Below are 18425 nucleotides of genomic sequence, written 5' to 3'. Positions count from 1 at the left end.
GTCACCTCCGGGGCAGGCGGGGATCGAACTCATGCGGAAGTGGCTTTAGCTTCTCAGTGCTGTGCTTTAACCCGCTGCGCCACCAGGGAGGGCCCTTCATTTACTTATTTTTAATTTATTTGTACCTTTAAGCAAAAAAACTTTCCATTTTCGTTATACCATTCTCCTATATCATTCTTCACCACTCTTTACAGGCCAGTTATTATTGTCTACCCACCCTTAATTGCTCTACTTTGTGATACTAACCTATCAACACTCCTCCTTTTCCAGATGGCATAATGTTAGGTTTTGTCAATTGAGGGCACTAAAAGGACAGTCAAAGGCAAGAATAGCATGAAGACAATTCTCATCAGGAGTCCAGTTTCCCATTTATTATTTCTTTAAAAAGACTTATTTATTTATGTATTCAAGAACTGGAGTACAGGCCAGATGTACCCCAGTTCACTTTTGTCACTAGAGATGAAAGTGGAGAACAGAACAAATGGACTAACTGAAATACACTGCTGAGGGGAGCAGCAGGCGGGACAGGAGAGGTCTGTCACACCATGTGGTTCACCTCCCTGGCCAGGGATTGAATTCAAGCTGCAGTGGTTGCAGATCTCTTCGTAGTGCTGTGCTTTAACCCGCTGTGCCACCAGGGAGGACCCTGAAAACCCAGTTTTTCAAGACCAGCTCCAGCTATACCATCAATTCAAATTCCCCCAATCTGATAACCCTGGTGAGTTTCTTTACCACAGGCAATCTATATATTCTGCCATGATGGCAATTCCCTCTTCAAAGAAGAGACAAAGAAGAAGCAAGAAGGTGATATCCCCAAGGCCAAGTTAAGTATTTCAAAAGGGAGAAAATTTTAATTCCACCAAATAAAGCAGAAAAGCTAAGAAAAATAAAGATTAAGAACTTACTACTGGAACTAAATATGGAAGTCCTTCATGATTTAAAATGTAAAGTTTCTAAGAAGTGTTGAGAATGAAAGCCTGATTGGAACATGTTCATAAAAGAACGGGAGGAGAGGAAGCAGAAGTAGAAAAAAGACTTATTTTCAGGAGTTTTGTTGCAAAAAGAATAGAGATGTAGGAAGGTTGCTACAGGATAATGTGGGCTTTTTCATTTATCTTAATATGGGCAATATTATACTAATATAGGCAGTGTACTCCTATCTTAATTTCAACTCTTTTTCTCCCTACCTACAATTATTTTCATGATGATCTGCAAAATAACATTATATATATTCTAATGATGTTCAAGTCTATTTTCTCCAGCCTAGTCCTCTTTCATTAAGTTTCAGACTTAGCATCATTATTCAAATGAATGTCATCTTAAACATAATGTCTAAAACCGAGTTCCTTTCAAACCTCTTCCTTTCCCCAAGCATTACTCAAAAGGCAACTCCAAATTTCTAGATACTCACGTGGAATATCTTGAGAGTTATGTTAACTTCGTTCTCTCTTACATGTTCAATATCCAATCAATCTACCTGTAAATCATCTTGTATTGCCTTCAAAACATAACACAGACTTCATCCCCTTATCACAGCTTCTACTACAATCACTCTAGTTCAAGTCGTCATCATGTCTCCCATGACTAGGAAAACATCTTCCTATTTCTGTTTCTATTCTTGCCCCCTCCTAACCTTATTTCAGTAACAAAAACATAACAGATCTTTAATTACCAGGCACAATACTGCCCTATCTAGACAAGATAGCTTCTTTCTTCCTCTACTTCCTGTTCAAATTCATCTCAATGAAGCCTGAAACTGAAATATTACCTTCTTTGATTTTTACCTATAGCATTTACCAACTAATAAACTTCTGCTATTTTATATTATTGCCTATCCTTAACTAGAAAATAAACTAAAGAGGCAGGATTATTCAACTATTATATTCTCAGCAGCTGTTAACAGGAATTCAAAATGAGATACTCAGTGAACATTTATTGTACAAAACTATATATGCTGATAATGTACAAGTGGTCACTTGTACTGAAAGTCACCCTATACTATTTCTTCTTTTATAACGCATTACCTATCAAAATTTCACCAATCAACTTCCTCCTTTTCATCATCACTATACTCATTATCTTTCACTTGGCTCATCATAAAAAAGAATTTTTTTAAGAAGTATCCCTGAGAGGCCCTCCCTGGTGGAGCAGCGGGTTAAGGCATAGCACTAAGAAGCTAAAGCCATTTCCGCATGAGTTCAATCCCCGCCCTGGAGGTAACCCACATGGCACAGCAGACCTCTCCTGACTGGCCCACTGCTCCCGTCAGCAGTGTACTTCATCAGTTGGCCTGTTCTGCTCCCCACTCTGTCTCTGGTAAATCCTCTCACTGTCCCTGCACCTCTGTCCTGTACCCCAGTTCTGTATGCATAAATAAATCTTTTAAAAAAGTATCCCTGAAATCAATTTTGCCAGCAATAAATGTAACTTTCACAGTATGGCCAGAGTAACTTCAAGAGTAAAGGACAAAACAAGTCATACACCTCATCTTACTCCCTATCCTCAGCTAAAACTACTCCTGCAAACTTTTCTAGTAAAATATCCAATAGTTAAGTAGCTTACGCTTTTCAGTCCATATATTATCTTTATGCCTCAACAACTCAACTTCAATGTTAGAGCATAAATATAGTAACAGACAGTATATAAACATGACTGTGGGCATGACTGTGTTCCAACTATTTTTTAAAAATTAGGAACCAGGGTCCTCCCTGGTGGCGCAGCAGGTTACAGCACAGCACTAAGAAGCTAATGCCACTTCCCCATGCATGAGTTCGATCCCTGCCTGCCCTGGAGGTGATCCACACGGTGAGGCAGACCTCTCCTGACCTGCCCACTGCTCCCCTCAGCAGTGCACTTCCTCTGATCCGCCTCTTCTGCTCCCCACTCTTCCTCTGGTGAATCCTCTCACCACCCCTGCACCTCTGGCCTGTACCCCAGTTCTGTATGTACAAATCAATAAATCTTTAAAAAAAAATTAGGAATCAGAAAGAAAAAGAAAAATACTGGATGGCTTCACTCATAGCAAGAGTTAAAAGGCTAGGAGGGTGGAGAAGGGAGAGAAACAAATGTAATAGAGCAAAAATGGAAGCAATAAACTGCTATAAACCAGAGGCATTTTATGGGGGTGGAAGGGGAATGGGATCAGAACCAGTGTGGGAAGAGTGCACTGCACTACGGTGATGACACACAGGTGAATTGGTGGTGGAAGACTCATAGGGATTACAACTGAGATGAAAAAATGCACAAAATGAAGAATGATGTAAGAAAATAAAATAGAAAGTAGACTGGACACAGCCCCCTGACCTGAAATAAAAATCCTTAACATGAATTAAAGGTGGTAATTCATACTTGAATCTCTCTAATATTTATCGCTCAGTCTTCACATTTTGTATTCTATTAAAGAAGTGCCTACATACTTCCATTTATATAGCACAACTGGGTGCTTTATTTTGCATTCCCTTCCTAACTTTTTTATGACTAACTCATTATTTAACACACATCACTCAGGTAACAACCTTATTAAAAGGCCTTCCTTGAACCCTTAGGTTAGAAGTACCCTTTTTGATCTCCCAACCTCAATGCACACCTCTGCTACATTTACAATATTATATTGAAATGCTTACAATCCCCCATCACTCATTTTAATTTCTTGGTAGGCAGGAACTAGGTTATTTAATTTCCTAACTTTAGCATCTAGCATATAGTAAGCACTCAGTGCTTTTTAAATTCAACTGAAGATTCTGTTTAGTAATAAAGCTGAAGAATAAACATGTGGTTTAAACATTATTGAGAGTTTTTGTTATTATAGAACCGGGTCACGAGAAGTCATCAAGCATCAACAGTATGCATATAAAAAGAATCTAATTTAAATATTACCAAAATATTTAATCTAACATCAAGAACATTTAAAAAGGAATAGATACGAGACTCTTTAAGTGCTCATGTCAAAATGTAAATTAAGACTTACATCACTTTGAAGGGCTAGTTCCACCTGGTTGTGATAAGAATCCAAAAGTTCTTCAATAGGGTGTCTGAATAAAAGAACAGTTAAAGCAGCTAAACGATAGGACATACAAATATGATTTTTTTATCACCAAAATAAATGTATTTACATACAAGAGAAATGTTTGAAAAACCTATAATGACTGCTTTAGATGCAATACCTTGTCATGACTTCTTTATAAGGTTTTTCTATTTGATGGAGGTGTTTGCTTAAATCCACAGGTGTTTCATCATCTTCTGCCTAACCAAACAGAAACATATGTTTACCAAAAAAATTGAATCCACTTTTTGTTCTTTGTATTGTCAACTTTAATATAGTTAAGTTTGTAATAAATTTATTGAAACTAAAGTGATTTTCTCAGTAGGAATGATAAAATCGTATCAAAATGAATATAATAGATTAAAAAGTAAATCATTATTTATAAAAAATTGGTTTCAAAGTAGAAAAATATAAATGCTTAAAGTTTGATTTTTGACATAAAAATAGCAGCAAAGCAAAAACCACTTCTGTTTTAAATATAGCAGAGAGCTAAAAACACTTTTAAAAATGGCTGACAGCCAGATAAAGGAGGGGTATGGGCCAGATGGCGAAGCGATCATCTGAATTTTTGCATTATTTTTTTCCCTATTAATAATCAAGTTTCTTCTTACACCCAACATAAAATGTACTGATCTCTTTTATGATAACTCTTTATATGTAAATATACTCAAAAACATTATTTCCTAAGAAGCTGAGAAAATCATCAATGATTGCTAAAATGTACTGAATTTTGTGAAGCAGTTTCCACCCAAATGAAATAATACAGAGGCAAAACTTGAAGAAAGTAAAGTAGAAATGATTGCTATTTTTCTATATAAAATTCTACCAAATGAAGAGTAAGTCTCTTTATCCAAGTTAGTAAATACAATGGCTTAATTTTCCTTCATTCTATTTTACTTAAATCCATTTTGGTTAAACGTTTAAAAGAGAATTAGTTTCCATTTGGTGAAAAATAATGTATTTTTCTCAACTTGGTGTAAGGTCAATATAGATCTTTTTTCTTAAAAACTTAGTTTTTGGGAAAAAACTACAAACTTTTCCCTTTTTCCTCATTTCTTTGAAATACATTCCCTGTGTTTTCACTCCTGCACAAAACTATACAAATCAACTTTTTAACTTCTCCACTTTGATTTTCTTTTAAAAAAGATTTATTGATTTATGCATATAAGAACTGGGGTGCAGGCCAGAGGTGCAGGGGGATAAGAGGATTCACCAGAGACAGAGTGGGGAGCAGAATAGGCAGATCTAATGAAATATACTGCTGAGCAGAGCAGCAGGCAAGGCAGGACCGGTCTGCTGCACTTTGTGGATTAGTTCCCTGGCAGGGGGTTGACCATGCTGCAGTGACTGCCAATAGTCTCATAGTGCTAAAACTTAACCACTTGTACCACCAGGGAGGACCCTACTTTGATTATCTATCTATCTATGCATACAGAACTGGGGTACAGGCCAGAGGAGTAGGGTCAGTGAGAGGATTCACCAGCAGCAGAGTAGGAAGCAGAAAAGGCAGATCAACGAAGTACACTGTTGAGGGGAGCAGTGGGTGAGACATGATAGGTCTGCTGCACCATGTGGGTCACCTGCAGGGTCAAGGTTTGAACTTGAACTGAAGAGGCTGAACTGAAGAGGCTGTGTTTAGCTTTGTCGTGTTCCACTTTAACCTGTTGTGACACCAAAGAGGACCCCCCCACTTTGATTTTCTAGTATGCCTCTTCCAGCTCTATGCTTGCTAACCTTTCATAATTAAAATTGTCCCCCAGGGCCCTCCTTGGTGGTGCAGGGGGTTAAAGCACAGCACTAAGAAGCTAAAGCCACTTCTGCATGAGTTTGATCCCTGCCTGCCCCAGAGGGATCCACATGGCAGGGCAGACCTTTCCTGACCTGCCCGCTGCTCCTGCTCTCCTCAGCAGTGTACTTGTCAGTCGGCATGTTCTGCTCCCCACTCTGTCTTTGGTTAATCCTCTCACCACCCCCTGCACCTCTGGCCTGTACCCCAGTTCTGTATAAAGAAATAAATCTTAAAAAAAAAATTGTCCCCCATCAGCTGAAACTTCTACTGAAGAAAAAGAGTTTATCATTCCCAGACCAGCCCAGAAATATAAAAAGAATGAATAAATTGCAAGGTGGTTAATTAGCAGAATCATTCAGATTCAACCAAATGCAATTTATTTATAAGGTGTGCACTTACTGTTCGGGCCAGATTTTGGCACATTGCACTGACAGTTAAGAGTTGTAGTTTAATATCTGTGTCCCATTTTCGACAGTTTTGAATATGTTCATGACTTCCAAGGCAATGGTTACTGTCAAAATATATTAATTATTCATCAGTGTTATTCTACTCAAACTAGAAATTACATAGATAACAGTGTAATGTAAATTGTCTACAACAGAAATTAAAGAGAATGAATGGTAAATTCCGAAGATCTATTTTAAGCTATTTTGAGCACTTAAAATGGAAGATAACTTCTACATAACAATGAAAAGAAAGAAGATAAAAGAGAAGGAAGTAAGAAAAACAGGGACACTGCATTTCTAGTTGCTTCAGAGAATAAAATGTGTAAAACACTAGACTAAATGTTAGAATAAATCACTTGGCTAATGAAAAATTTTACGATGATTATTTTAGGCAACTGAACAAAATCATAGCTTACTATTATGTATAATCATGCTACCATTATATCTATAATGATAAAACTATGGACTCTTTTTAGAAAGAAAACACAAATCACTTACGATCATATTATCCCCTACTCTTCCTATTAAGACAACAACTTTAAGGGTAATACCACATGCTAATTATCTCTTAAACTGCTCCACTGTCTAAACCATCCCATCTTAAATATCTCAGTATAAGTTTATTGATTCAATGAAGCTATTCAAAAGGACCTAATGTACTTTTGGATTATAAATTTAATTTACAATTTTTCTACCTTGAATCATAAAAAGTGAAATGTACAAAGATGCTCAGTAGTTAAAGAATAAACTTACTTCTGTAGTACTTCCTCTTGACCACAAACTTTCAGAACATAGCTGCCAACATTTACTTGGTTCAAGTCATCATGTACCCAGCAAAGGGCTTGCATTATAATGATTTCTACAGTCGAACTCACTGTAAAAGAGTTAGTCATCATTTTCATTTTTCTCCCTTTACTGTTACTACACATTTATTCAGTTTGTATTTCTTGTAATCTAAGATAGCACTGAACAACAGAAATATAATACAAGTCACAAATGTAGGTCACATGTTATTTAAAATTTTCTTAATTTAATTTAAAAAATAAGCCAATTTTAATGTTTTATTTAACCAATATATTTAAACTATCATTTCAACATGTAATCAGTATTTAAAAATTATCAATGAAGGCAGAAGATGGCCATCAGGCATATGAAAAAATGTTCAACATCACTTGTAATAAGGGACACGCAAATTAAAACCACAATTAGAAACCATCTATACCAGTGCGAATGGCACACATTAAAATAACTAGCAACAACAAATGTTGGCGAGGATGTGGAGAAAAAGGAACTTTCCTACACTGCTGGTAGGAGTGCAAGCTGTATAACCACTATGGAAAGCTGTTTGGAGGTTTCTCAAAATGCTAAACATGGAGCTTCCATATGACCCAGCAATCCCACTCCTAGGTATCTACCCAGAGGACACAAAAACACTGATTCAAAGGATACCTGCACCCCCATGTTTACTGCTGCTGTATTTATAATAGGGAAGATGTGGAATCAAGCAAATGCTAAATGCCAAAAAAAATAGATGACTGGATTAAAAAGATGTGGTACATATATGCAATGGAATATTACCCAGCAATCAAAAAAGACAAACTCATGCCTTTTGCAACAACATGGATGAAACTGGAAGGAATCATGCTTAGTGAATAAGCCAGAAAGGAAAAGAAAAATACTGGCTGGTTTCACTCATAGCAGGAGCATTAGGGTGAGAGGTGGAGGGGAGGGGAGAGAAACAAATGTAACAGAGTAAAAATGAAAACAATGAACAACTATAAACTAGAGACATGTCATGGGGACGGAAAGGGGAATGGGATCAGAACTGGGGTGAGAAGAGTGCACTGGACCATGGTGATGGCACACAGGTGAACTGGTGGAAGTCCACAGGGATTACAACTGAGATGAAAAAGTACACAAAATGAAGAATGATGTAAAAAAATAAAAAAGGAGTGCAAAACCACAAAAAGAGTCTCTAAATTTTAGACATATTTCTAGTCATAATCATTACATGAAAAAAATTGAGTAATCTTTAGGTCAAAGTAAGGCAGAAAATTAGGATCTTATTAAATCGCTAGAGTCCCATTAAAATAATATACATTATGAAGAGCAGTAATTGAAAAAATACAACATTTTTAAAACAAAAAGTTTCCTACAATCTTTTAAGATAATGTCTCTTGAAAAGACACCCACATCAAGTTTGGAAGAAAGAGCTAGAACCAAAGGAAAACTTTCTTCATCTTAGATGGGGTTGGAATTTCAATTTCAGTGAAGGTGGTTGTAAACAACCACCTTCTTGCCATTAAAGGAAAGTAAAACACTGAATATAATGAGTCTTTCTATCTAATGCTTTAGGGTCTTCGCCAAGAATCACTAATTAACCAAAGTTACACAGCACTGCTTAGAGAAATAAGTAGTCATAAAGATAAACTGCTTTTCCACTGGTCTTAACCAGAAAAATTATCCACAGGAAGAAGTTTTTTGGAAAAGGCTAACTGAAGAATGTTAAGTATTTTGCCACACACACAAAAACATTTTTTTTAAGCATACTTAAGAGTTGGTTATCTCTGATAGGAGAAAACTAACAATTAATATATTTTCTCCCTAGTGAGAGCAAAACAAGAGTTGGGGAACTACAAACCTACCATCACATGTAAAAGTAACTGGTAGTTGAAATCCTTCAATTTCGATAGAGACCTTCACACTGGCATTTTCTCCACAGATGTTTCTTTGCAGTATGACTGGACTTAACAAATAGCCTGGATTTGTGCAGTGACTGGTATATGGAAAGTTGGTCTTCAATCTGTTCATAAGAAAGAAGTTTAAAAAAAATTTTTTAAGCTGCATTTCAGAGCCCTGAACAGGGTTGTGCATACTTACAGCCATTCAACTTTATGTTTTTGTCCAATTCTAGAGCAGCTCATGAGAATGCAATGAATGAACCTTGTCAAAATGCCAAGTACCATGATTTTAAATAAAAGGAATCCAAGGGAAGAGATTAAGCACTGCCAGGATACCTTTGGTAACATTCAACATTAACTAAGAGGCACACTATATACAAAATATTAAATGAGGTTCCAATGACTCTTTTGCAACACAATACAATTACACAAAATAGTTTGTTTTTAATGAGTCATTGATAACAGAAGTAATGTAACTGCCATAGGAATAACAAGTATATTGTTTTTTAAAAAATCTTTTTCTGGCAAGTTCTTTTTTCCTATCAACATTGTTTTTGCCTCTTAGAATTCAACAACAGAATAAAAACAAAATACAAATGACTCCTTAGAGTACTAGGAGTCCTTTGTTTTCTCAAAGTGCTTTGTAAAATCTAGGGAATGAGAAGAATTGTAAGAAGGTATTCATGGTATTCATGAACCTATTTGACAAAAATTGCATTCAATGAATCTGATCTTGGGGGAAACCTCTTCATTTTCTTAAAATCATTTTTCTCTTTTACACACCAAAGTAAATGTACCATTATAGATCTGCATGTATAAAAATGTTTAATAACATAACAAAAGTTATTATTTTTTGACCATAATAAAAAAAATTTAATGAGGAATTTGTTTCTGCTCTACACACTGGAAGACACTTATTCCAGAAAAATACAGTAATTTGTTTTTCTGTAAAAGTGATTAATTTCTTCTATTCTTAGATGTTTCTAGTTTCTAAAAATTGGGAAAGACTAAGATGGTAACAGATTCCTTAAGAGTTGGGGGAGAATTGAACTTGTTTACAACTAAAATTTTAAACATACAAAACAAATTAAGTCAGTAAATAGATTAACTGCTCTAATGAGTAAATTATTTACTTTAAACTGACCAAGTAAGGTGTTTTATGGATACTGTCTGCCACACAATGCTGCTTGATATTCTTAAATAACTGCCTAAAAATAGTATATTTTTAATTTTTCCAAAATTTCCTTATCACCACCATAGAAACAGTTGTATCTGTTTAATGTGGTTATACAAGTTCAGGGAATTTAACATCTCTATACATACACTAAAATTCTTTGTTTTATTTTCTTAATATGCTCAATCAAGCTAATGTTAGGTGTGGACATTAGCAAAGCATGCAAAATTAGGACAGGGGAAGAGAAGAAAATGAATTTTAAAAGGTTTAAACTGAATTAATTCTACTTTATGGGAAAGAATAGAGACAGCATTGTTTAGAATAAAATTTACTAACTACAAAGATGGAATCCTTGAAAACATACAGGGAGTCAACATACTTTTGTAAAAGTATCAACTCTAAGCCATATATTAAGATTACTGAATGACAGAATGAGGTAAAGCTTCTACTCTTATCCTAGGAGACTACTAATGAAATAGCAAAAACGCCCATTGGTATCAAGCATTCATTCCTATAAGACCTTTTTTGGGGGACCTGTAACTAGTAGCAAGCTTTATCAATTACAGTAAACGTGAAGGGAAGGAATAAATAATAAAGACCAGGGAAAAGCAGTATTAATAAACATACTGAAATAAAAGTTCTATAATAAAAGTATTATAAAACTTGAAGTGAAAAAGACCTCTTGGAATCACTAGTCCAAACTGCCTAATTTCACAGAAGAAAAACAAACAAACAAAAAAAAAAACAAGAAAGAAAGAAAGAAAGAAAGAAAGAAAGAAAGAAAGAAAGAAAGAAAGAAAGAAAGAAAGAAAGAAAGAAAGAAAGAAAGAAAGAAAGAAAAGAGAATACCAAAACAAGACCTTGAACTTGCACTAAATTCTCAGTCTTACAGTCATCTGGACAGTATATAATTATCAGCCTCACTGTCTGACACTAATGTCATAGATGAATCAAAAGGTTTAAATAATTTAATAATACATAATAAAATAAAAATTTTGGATGATTTCAAAAAGTAAAGAATTGGTTCCTTAGGAGTATAAATATTTGCTTTAAAAATCTACTACAGAAATATGCATATTGAAAAAAAGTCATTAATTTCTTCACGAGACATTTTCTGATCCTGGTCATAGAGTAATAGATGTAATAGATCCTGGTCATAGACGTTCTTAGAATATAGCTTCAAAAACACCTCTACCTCCTACTGCTCTGATAAAATACCTGCAGCAGTCATATTTTACTACTGAAGATAAAATCACAAAATTAATTATCTCTTACTCACTTGGGTTTCATAAAACATAAGCTATTCCGTGTGTGTATATGTGTGTAAATAATCATTTCAAATTAGATGCAGAGTTTGTATAAATACTTTAAGATTCCAATGTGGTGGGGGAGAGGAGGAAAGGCAGTATAATTTCTCAATTTGCAAAGCTAAATCTAGCAGTCATTCAACAGTCTAAGAGGAAGTACAGGGTGCTTCTGTGGGTAATAAACTAAAGAACTAGAGAAAGATAGCTGATTTTTTTTCCCCCAAATGATATTGTGCTTTTTTTTTTTTTTTTTTTAAAGATTCATGTATTTGTGTATACAGAACTGGGATACAGGTCAGAGGTGCAGGGGCATTGAGAGGATTCACTAGAGACAGAGTGGGGAGCAGAACAGGAAGACTGAAAAAACACACTGCTGAGGGGAGCACTGGGTGAGACAGGAGAGGTCTGCCAGCCATGTGGATCACCTTGGGGGCCGGGGATTGAACTTGCACTGAAGCAGCTATGGCTAGCTTGCAGTGCTGTGTCCCAAACCGCATCACCAGTGAGGGCTGGTAACAGATTATTTCTAAATCATTAAGGAAAGGGATTATTTCCAAGCCACTAATCGCACATACAAAATGGTAGAATAGCATACAAACATAATTCCTAATACATACAACTTGCTCTACTATTATAAATAGTATTATAAATACTATTATAAATAACTGCTGAAAACTGAATTAAAAAAAATATCCATAAAGGGATTTGCAGGGAAGAAAAAGGTACTTTAAAAGGTAGGGAGGAGAAGAGGTAGAGTAAGATGGGGGAACAGGAAGAGCAATTGTAAACCACACTTGAGGGGACAAATCCTGTATCAAAATATTAACAAGAATGTAAAACAATGGCACATCTTTACTGATGTTTTTCTATCTCCCCCTTCCCCAAGATACTCTGAAAAACAACAACAACAACACACATACACACACACAAATATTGGTTACAAGCTAACATAAAGGAAGCCAGTTTTAAGGAATCAACCAATAGTCTAAAATTTTATTTAACTACTAGTAAGTCCCTTAACATTAAAGTGATTTATATATTCAAAAATGATCTGAGAATCTGAAACTGTGCATTAAGGCAGTTCATACTAGAAAAGAAACCACTAGATTCAGAATAAATCCCCCAGAAGTGATCTACTTTCCCTTCCTTTGGTAACAGATCTCAATTCCAATGTTAGTTGCTTCACACTTACTTCACAGAGTTTCATTCTTTCCTTCTGAGAATTTTTCTATTGGTTCTTTTTCACTCTGCTACCAAGACCATTAGAATATGAAGCCTAATTATCAGCAGGCATATTAACTACCTCTGAAAGCACAATCTGCAGTAGAAGAAAATGAACCCAGCATGCATGGAAGGGTACAAGAAAAGGAAGGGAAAGAAAAGGGAGGAGTCTGAAGAGAGAAGAAATGAATTATAGTATGAAAATTCCTCAATCTGTCACTGAGTTCTGCCCCAAATTTTCACTTCCTGTTATGTGGATTTGTGAACCAATACACAACCTGCCTTGATTTAAGCTAGTTTAAGAGGGATTTTTAGGACTCCTAAAAGAATTCCTGACTAATACAGTGACAGAATGGCAAGAAAACACAGGGAAGCAGAGGCAAAGGATTACTATTTAAGTAAATTTTGGCAGGTTACTTCTGTGAGTCGCTTTCTCCTCTATAAACACTATTAGCTATATTTAAGAATGAGAGAACATTTTAGAAAAACTGCACCAAAACTTACATGTAAGCCACATTTTTAGTGGTTAATAAATATAAAACATCTATGTTCTCACTTCAGTGTTTTCTTCTAAGTAGTTAGAAACCTAATGAGTAAGGATGAAGTCTAAACTAAGTTTAAGTTAATGTACCAATTAACTGTCAAAATTTTAGCTCTAGAGAATAAACAAATAAAAATTTTAAATGTTGAGAATTATTAACATTAAACTGGTTTCAAGTTAGTTTTTTAAATTAAGCATTTAAAAAATAAACTTTAATTTATAAAGAAAAATTCCATACTTTGTAATGGATTCACAAAAAGCTGCCACCTCCTCATTCTGTACTTCAACTTCTTGAAAAAGAGAACTTCCAGTTGGCAAACTTCTGGTCCCATTTGGGTCTTTCTGTAATCAAAAAGTGTTTTTATTTTAAAAGTGATAGATTCCCCAAAATGCTACACAGTAGCACAGCATAAACACATTTAAATACACACACACACACACACACACAGAGATAAAATAAATCATAATAAACACTTAAGTTATCTTTCTATTTTTATAAAGTAAAATTAATGAAGTATTATTTTAAAGTTCAACAGTTTTACTTGCTCAAAAATAGAAACAGGCTATACTTTGCACAGGTCAGTAAGAAAAATATTTCTATTTTAAATATTTTGAAATAAACACTTCACAAAGAGTAAACAGTTAAACAAAAGCACTATCCCTACAATTTAAGAAAATGAAGATTTTAAAAGTTCTCATCAACAAAGGATATGAACAATTCACCAAAGAGAATATCCAGATGAATAGGTATATGAAAAAATGTCCATCACAGCTTCCAGTAAGAGAGTTGCAGGTAAAACTACAATGAGATACCGTTCTCATCACTGTGAGAAATGAACATGTTAAAAAGACCCCCAGCAAGAAGTGGGAGAATGCAAAAGAAAGAACCCCTATTATACTACTATTGGTAGGAATGCAAACCTGCATAGCTATTATGGAAAGTTATGTGGTTTTATTTTTTTAAATAAAATAAAAAAAAAATGGAAATACTATGTGATCTAGGAACCCACTCTTTGATATCTAATCAAAAAACATGAAACCATCAAAACTCTCTGCCCTCCCCCCCCCACGTAAAGTTTACTCTAGCACTATTTATAACAGCAAGAACATGAAAACAGCCTAAATGTCCATCCATAAATGACTGGATCAAGATGTATATTCATATTATGAAATATTATTGTAATAAAAATTTTAAAAATGATGGCCCTCTCTAGTGGTATAACAGGTTAAAGTGCAGCACTGCAAAATGGCTTCAGCTGCTTCAGTACAAATAGGATCCCTGGCCTTGGTGCAGCAGACCTCTCCTGACCCCACCCTTTGCTCCCCTCAGCAGTGTACCTGTCTGCCTGTTCTGCTCCCCACTCTGTCTCTGGTGAATCCTCTCACTGCCCCTGTACCTCTGGCCTGCAGCCTAGTCTATATGCTTAAAAAAAAAAATTCCTTAAAAAAAAAATTAAAAAGGTGAAATGCAAAATTAAGTTGGAATGATAAATCCTGGACATTTACACAGCAGATTTTTTTTTAAAGATTTATTTATTTATTTATGTATACAGAACTGGGGTATAGGCCAGAGGTACAAGGGAGGGGAGAATTCACCAGAGACAGAGTGGAGAACAGAACAGGCAGATCAAGGAAGTACACTGCTAAAGGGAGCAGCAGGCGGGTCAGGAGAGGTCTGCCTTGAAATGTGGATCACCTCCAGGCCAGGGATTGAACTCACACTGAAACGGCTGTGGTTAGCTTACAGTGCTGCACTTTAACTCATTGTGCCACCAGGGAGGGTCGCACAGCAGATGATTTGATAAAGTAAACTGCTTATAAAAATGAGTGGACAACCAGAAACACTTTTAGGTTTAAAGGAGTAGGAAGAAAGGGACAAAGGAATAGATATAGTGTGGTGGTGAGGGAAAAAAGTGAACTACACTGCTAAAGGGAGCAATGGGCAAGGCAGGAGGTCTGCTGCACCAAACTCTGGCCATCAGGCCACACTGGTGATAGGATGATAGTGCTGAGACTTACTGCAGAGGCCCAAAATTGGAGAACTTTTTCAGTAGATCTACGTTTTCTGCTCTTCACTCCTCCCTGGTCAATCATCTCATCCCCCACCCTCATACCTCTAGCCTGCACCCCAGTTCTTCTACACAAAAAATAAATAAAATCTTCTTTAAAATTATGTAAAATTACTTTTTAAATAAACAAAATTGTCACACAAACTCAGATCATTAGAAATTCATATTTCCAAAATCTCTTGAAAAACTGAACTCTATAGTGACATATGGTAGCAGTAAAAAATTTCTCATCACAAGAAATGCATTAACTAAATTTATTTTGGTAGTCATTTCTTAATACATAACTATATCAAATCATAATGTTGTTTTGCAGCTAAAATGAATACACTGCTAAATGTCAACTATATATTTAAAAAACAAAAAACAAAAAACCCACAACTGTACTTGGCAAGGGGAAAAAAAGAATATGGAGCTCAAGCCTGTTTTGGACTGCTCTAATAAAGCAGGAGTTTTATATATCCACGTTAGGCCTCATATTCCAAGAAAGCAGCTGGTTCTTTATGTACAAGAGAATAAATTTTAGGAATTAGTAATTTTTTAAATGTTAATAAACACATACAAATATCTTCAAAAAGTTTAACTTTATGTCTGGTCAAAATTTGTTTGCAACATTTAAGGAGATAAATTCACCACCGGAGCATAGCCAAACAGCACAGTTCATTTAGAGGTGTTAGGGCTTTGTTTTTAACTTAGTCAAAGTTAAGTGAAGGAGAATATACACACAAATCTGAGGAGTTGTAACTGGTTTTAATGACCACAGCACACAAGAAAATGTCAAAAAGAAAAAAATCAAACTAAAAATTTAGAACAATTAAATTAAACTTAAAACTGTTGGGAGTGACCAAAGATTTACTGACAAGGACTGAATTAGGGAGGTAAAGAATTGAGCCTTGCATCCAAGCTTGATAAAGTGGTAATGAACTGACCTTGCATTCTGGATGAGACTAGCTGAAGTGACAGTGAACTGGGCCTCACATCAAGGACATAATGATGAGTCACCCCCTTTGGAATCTGAGTTTAGAATCTATATAAGAGACCCTTCCCCCTTATTGAGATGGCAGTAGCTGCGGACCCCACCCTAGGGGCTCCATTTCAGCTGCTGTCCGGGAGCAATAAACTCTGCTTGCTTGGCCTTTCTGCCTCCTTCCTTCCTTTCTTGCAGCCAGTCACAGAAGTTGGGACAAAACAAAAACTAACTCTCTTATGAATTTCCTTCTTTTAAAAGATGGCAGAGTCCCTTCTGCTAGAATGTAATATGCACATTTGGGGTAAAAATATTTTGAGTCCTACAAAGTCAAAACTAAAAATATCAGGAATTGGGAAAATCATAGTTAAGGCAAACTACTTAAATTACTACAGTGTAACTGTAGTCAAAAGCCCTAATAGTGTAGTCAAAGCCCTAATTGAAATGATGAAAATCCTTACAAAATAAGGGTGCAATAAATCTCCACTCAAAAAATATGCCCCAACTACTGTGGTCTTCAATCTTTTGAAACCTTAAACCCTGAAGTTCCTGCTTTCCTCATTTGAAATGTGAATTGAGGACATTTGCCTCTAGTCAAAACCAGTTTCAATGAAACTGAAAATTAAAATCAGAATGTAGACTTTTTCAGCAAAGAAAAGTTCTTAATGCAAAGGGAAATTTCTTGTAAACTTCTTTGGACATGTTGCTTCACCAAAAGCTAACACTGGAAGTCACTCATTTAGCCACCATTTTCACCATAAACTAACGCTTCTACAAGACTTTCAGTATTTTCCTCAAAATCTTTTTACATTACTAAGGTGGTCTCTTTAATTGTCAGAAAGTTTGTTATTAATTACTTTAAGATGCTAATATGCTGGAAAAGAGTGATTGAACTAACGGTTAAACTTCCCAATTATATATGCCAATTATATAAGTGAATTTGTTTCAGAAGCACACATTGTGACAAAATAGATCATACAACACTAAAAATGGGATTTGGTATTTCTAACAAATCATCTGATTTGACATGCCAAGACTGACACCACAAATCTAATTCCCAGAATTTACCAAATAACTTCTATGTTCTGGTTAACTTGAATCATATCCTGTTCCTATAAAGCATAAATGAAGCAAGCTATTCTGCCTCTCAACTTTTCTGTTTGTCTGCAATGACTTCTTCCTAACCTGCCCTTACAACATGCATCAAAAATCTATTAAAGGCCCAATTCATCTACAATGCTACTTCATCTACAATTCCTTTTATGATTACTCAATATGAAAAAATTCTTCCCACTAGGCATTTCTAAGTACTTAGTTGAACCAAACACCAGATCATTACATCCTGTTTTATATTTGGACTAATGTGAAAGCAGCTCCTTCAAGACAATAATTAAATTTTATTGAACTTTATATTTTCACAGAACTTTGGATACAATTCAGAAGACAGTCACCACTGGTTCAATTTTTTTAACATTTTACCTTCTGAAAACAAGTTAGAATTCACTTATATATAACCAGTGAACTCACCACAAATCATAAAATACTTAAAATATGTTAGGCATCATGCAATTTCTTCAATAATATCCTTAGAATAGTAGCAGTTATTTTCATTAATACCTGACTGTATAAAATAAGTTTTCTTTAATTATTACTGGAAGTAGTATCTAAATTACAATGAGATACCACCTCACATCTATTAAGATGACTAATACTAAAAAGAAGTGTTGGAGGACACAGCGCAACTGGAATCCTTGTGTAGCTTTGGTAGGAAAGTGAAATGGAACAGCTGCTACGGAAAGCAATCAGGTGATTCCTCACAAAATTAACATAGAATTTTTCATATGATTCAGAAATTCCTACTTCTGGGTATATATTTCAAAGAAATGAAAGCAGGATCTTAGTACATGTATGTTCACAGCAGCACATTCACAATAGCTAAAACTTGGAAGTAATCTAACTGCCCATAAACAAATGAATGGAAAAGCCAGTAAAATATAGTATAGACATACAATGGAATATTGTTCAACCTTAAAAATGAAGGCAATTTATGGTACATATATACAATGGAATATTACTCAGCAACCAAAAAGGATAACCACATGTCTTTTGCAGCAACTTGGATGGAGCTGGAAAAGATCATGCTTAGTGAGATAAGCCAGAAAGAGAAAGAAAAATACCGGATGGTTTCACT

At 35.2% G+C, this 18425-nt stretch overlaps 1 protein-coding gene across 4 annotated transcripts in view; it reads right to left on the bottom strand.

The window, feature by feature from the left end:
• Positions 1-18425, bottom strand: part of PIK3C2A (phosphatidylinositol-4-phosphate 3-kinase, catalytic subunit type 2 alpha) — an 81775-nt gene that overhangs the window by 39754 nt on the left and 23596 nt on the right. For all 4 annotated transcript variants that reach the window (XM_012725643.1, XM_004683011.2, XM_012725644.1 and 1 more), the window contains exons 3-8: positions 13440-13543; positions 8923-9080; positions 7031-7151; positions 6231-6342; positions 4164-4243; positions 3968-4031 (exon numbers count right to left, since the gene is read on the bottom strand). In XM_012725643.1, the coding sequence (XP_012581097.1) occupies positions 3968-4031; positions 4164-4243; positions 6231-6342; positions 7031-7151; positions 8923-9080; positions 13440-13543 (639 nt within the window). The remainder of the gene's footprint in view (positions 1-3967; positions 4032-4163; positions 4244-6230; positions 6343-7030; positions 7152-8922; positions 9081-13439; positions 13544-18425) is intronic.

This window comes from Condylura cristata, unplaced genomic scaffold (assembly GCF_000260355.1).
Source record: "Condylura cristata isolate star-nosed mole 26May11 unplaced genomic scaffold, ConCri1.0 scaffold00015, whole genome shotgun sequence".
NCBI lineage: Eukaryota > Metazoa > Chordata > Mammalia > Eulipotyphla > Talpidae > Condylura > Condylura cristata.
The sequence above is the reverse complement of the archived record's forward strand: the minus strand, read 5'-3'. Positions and strand labels throughout refer to the sequence as shown.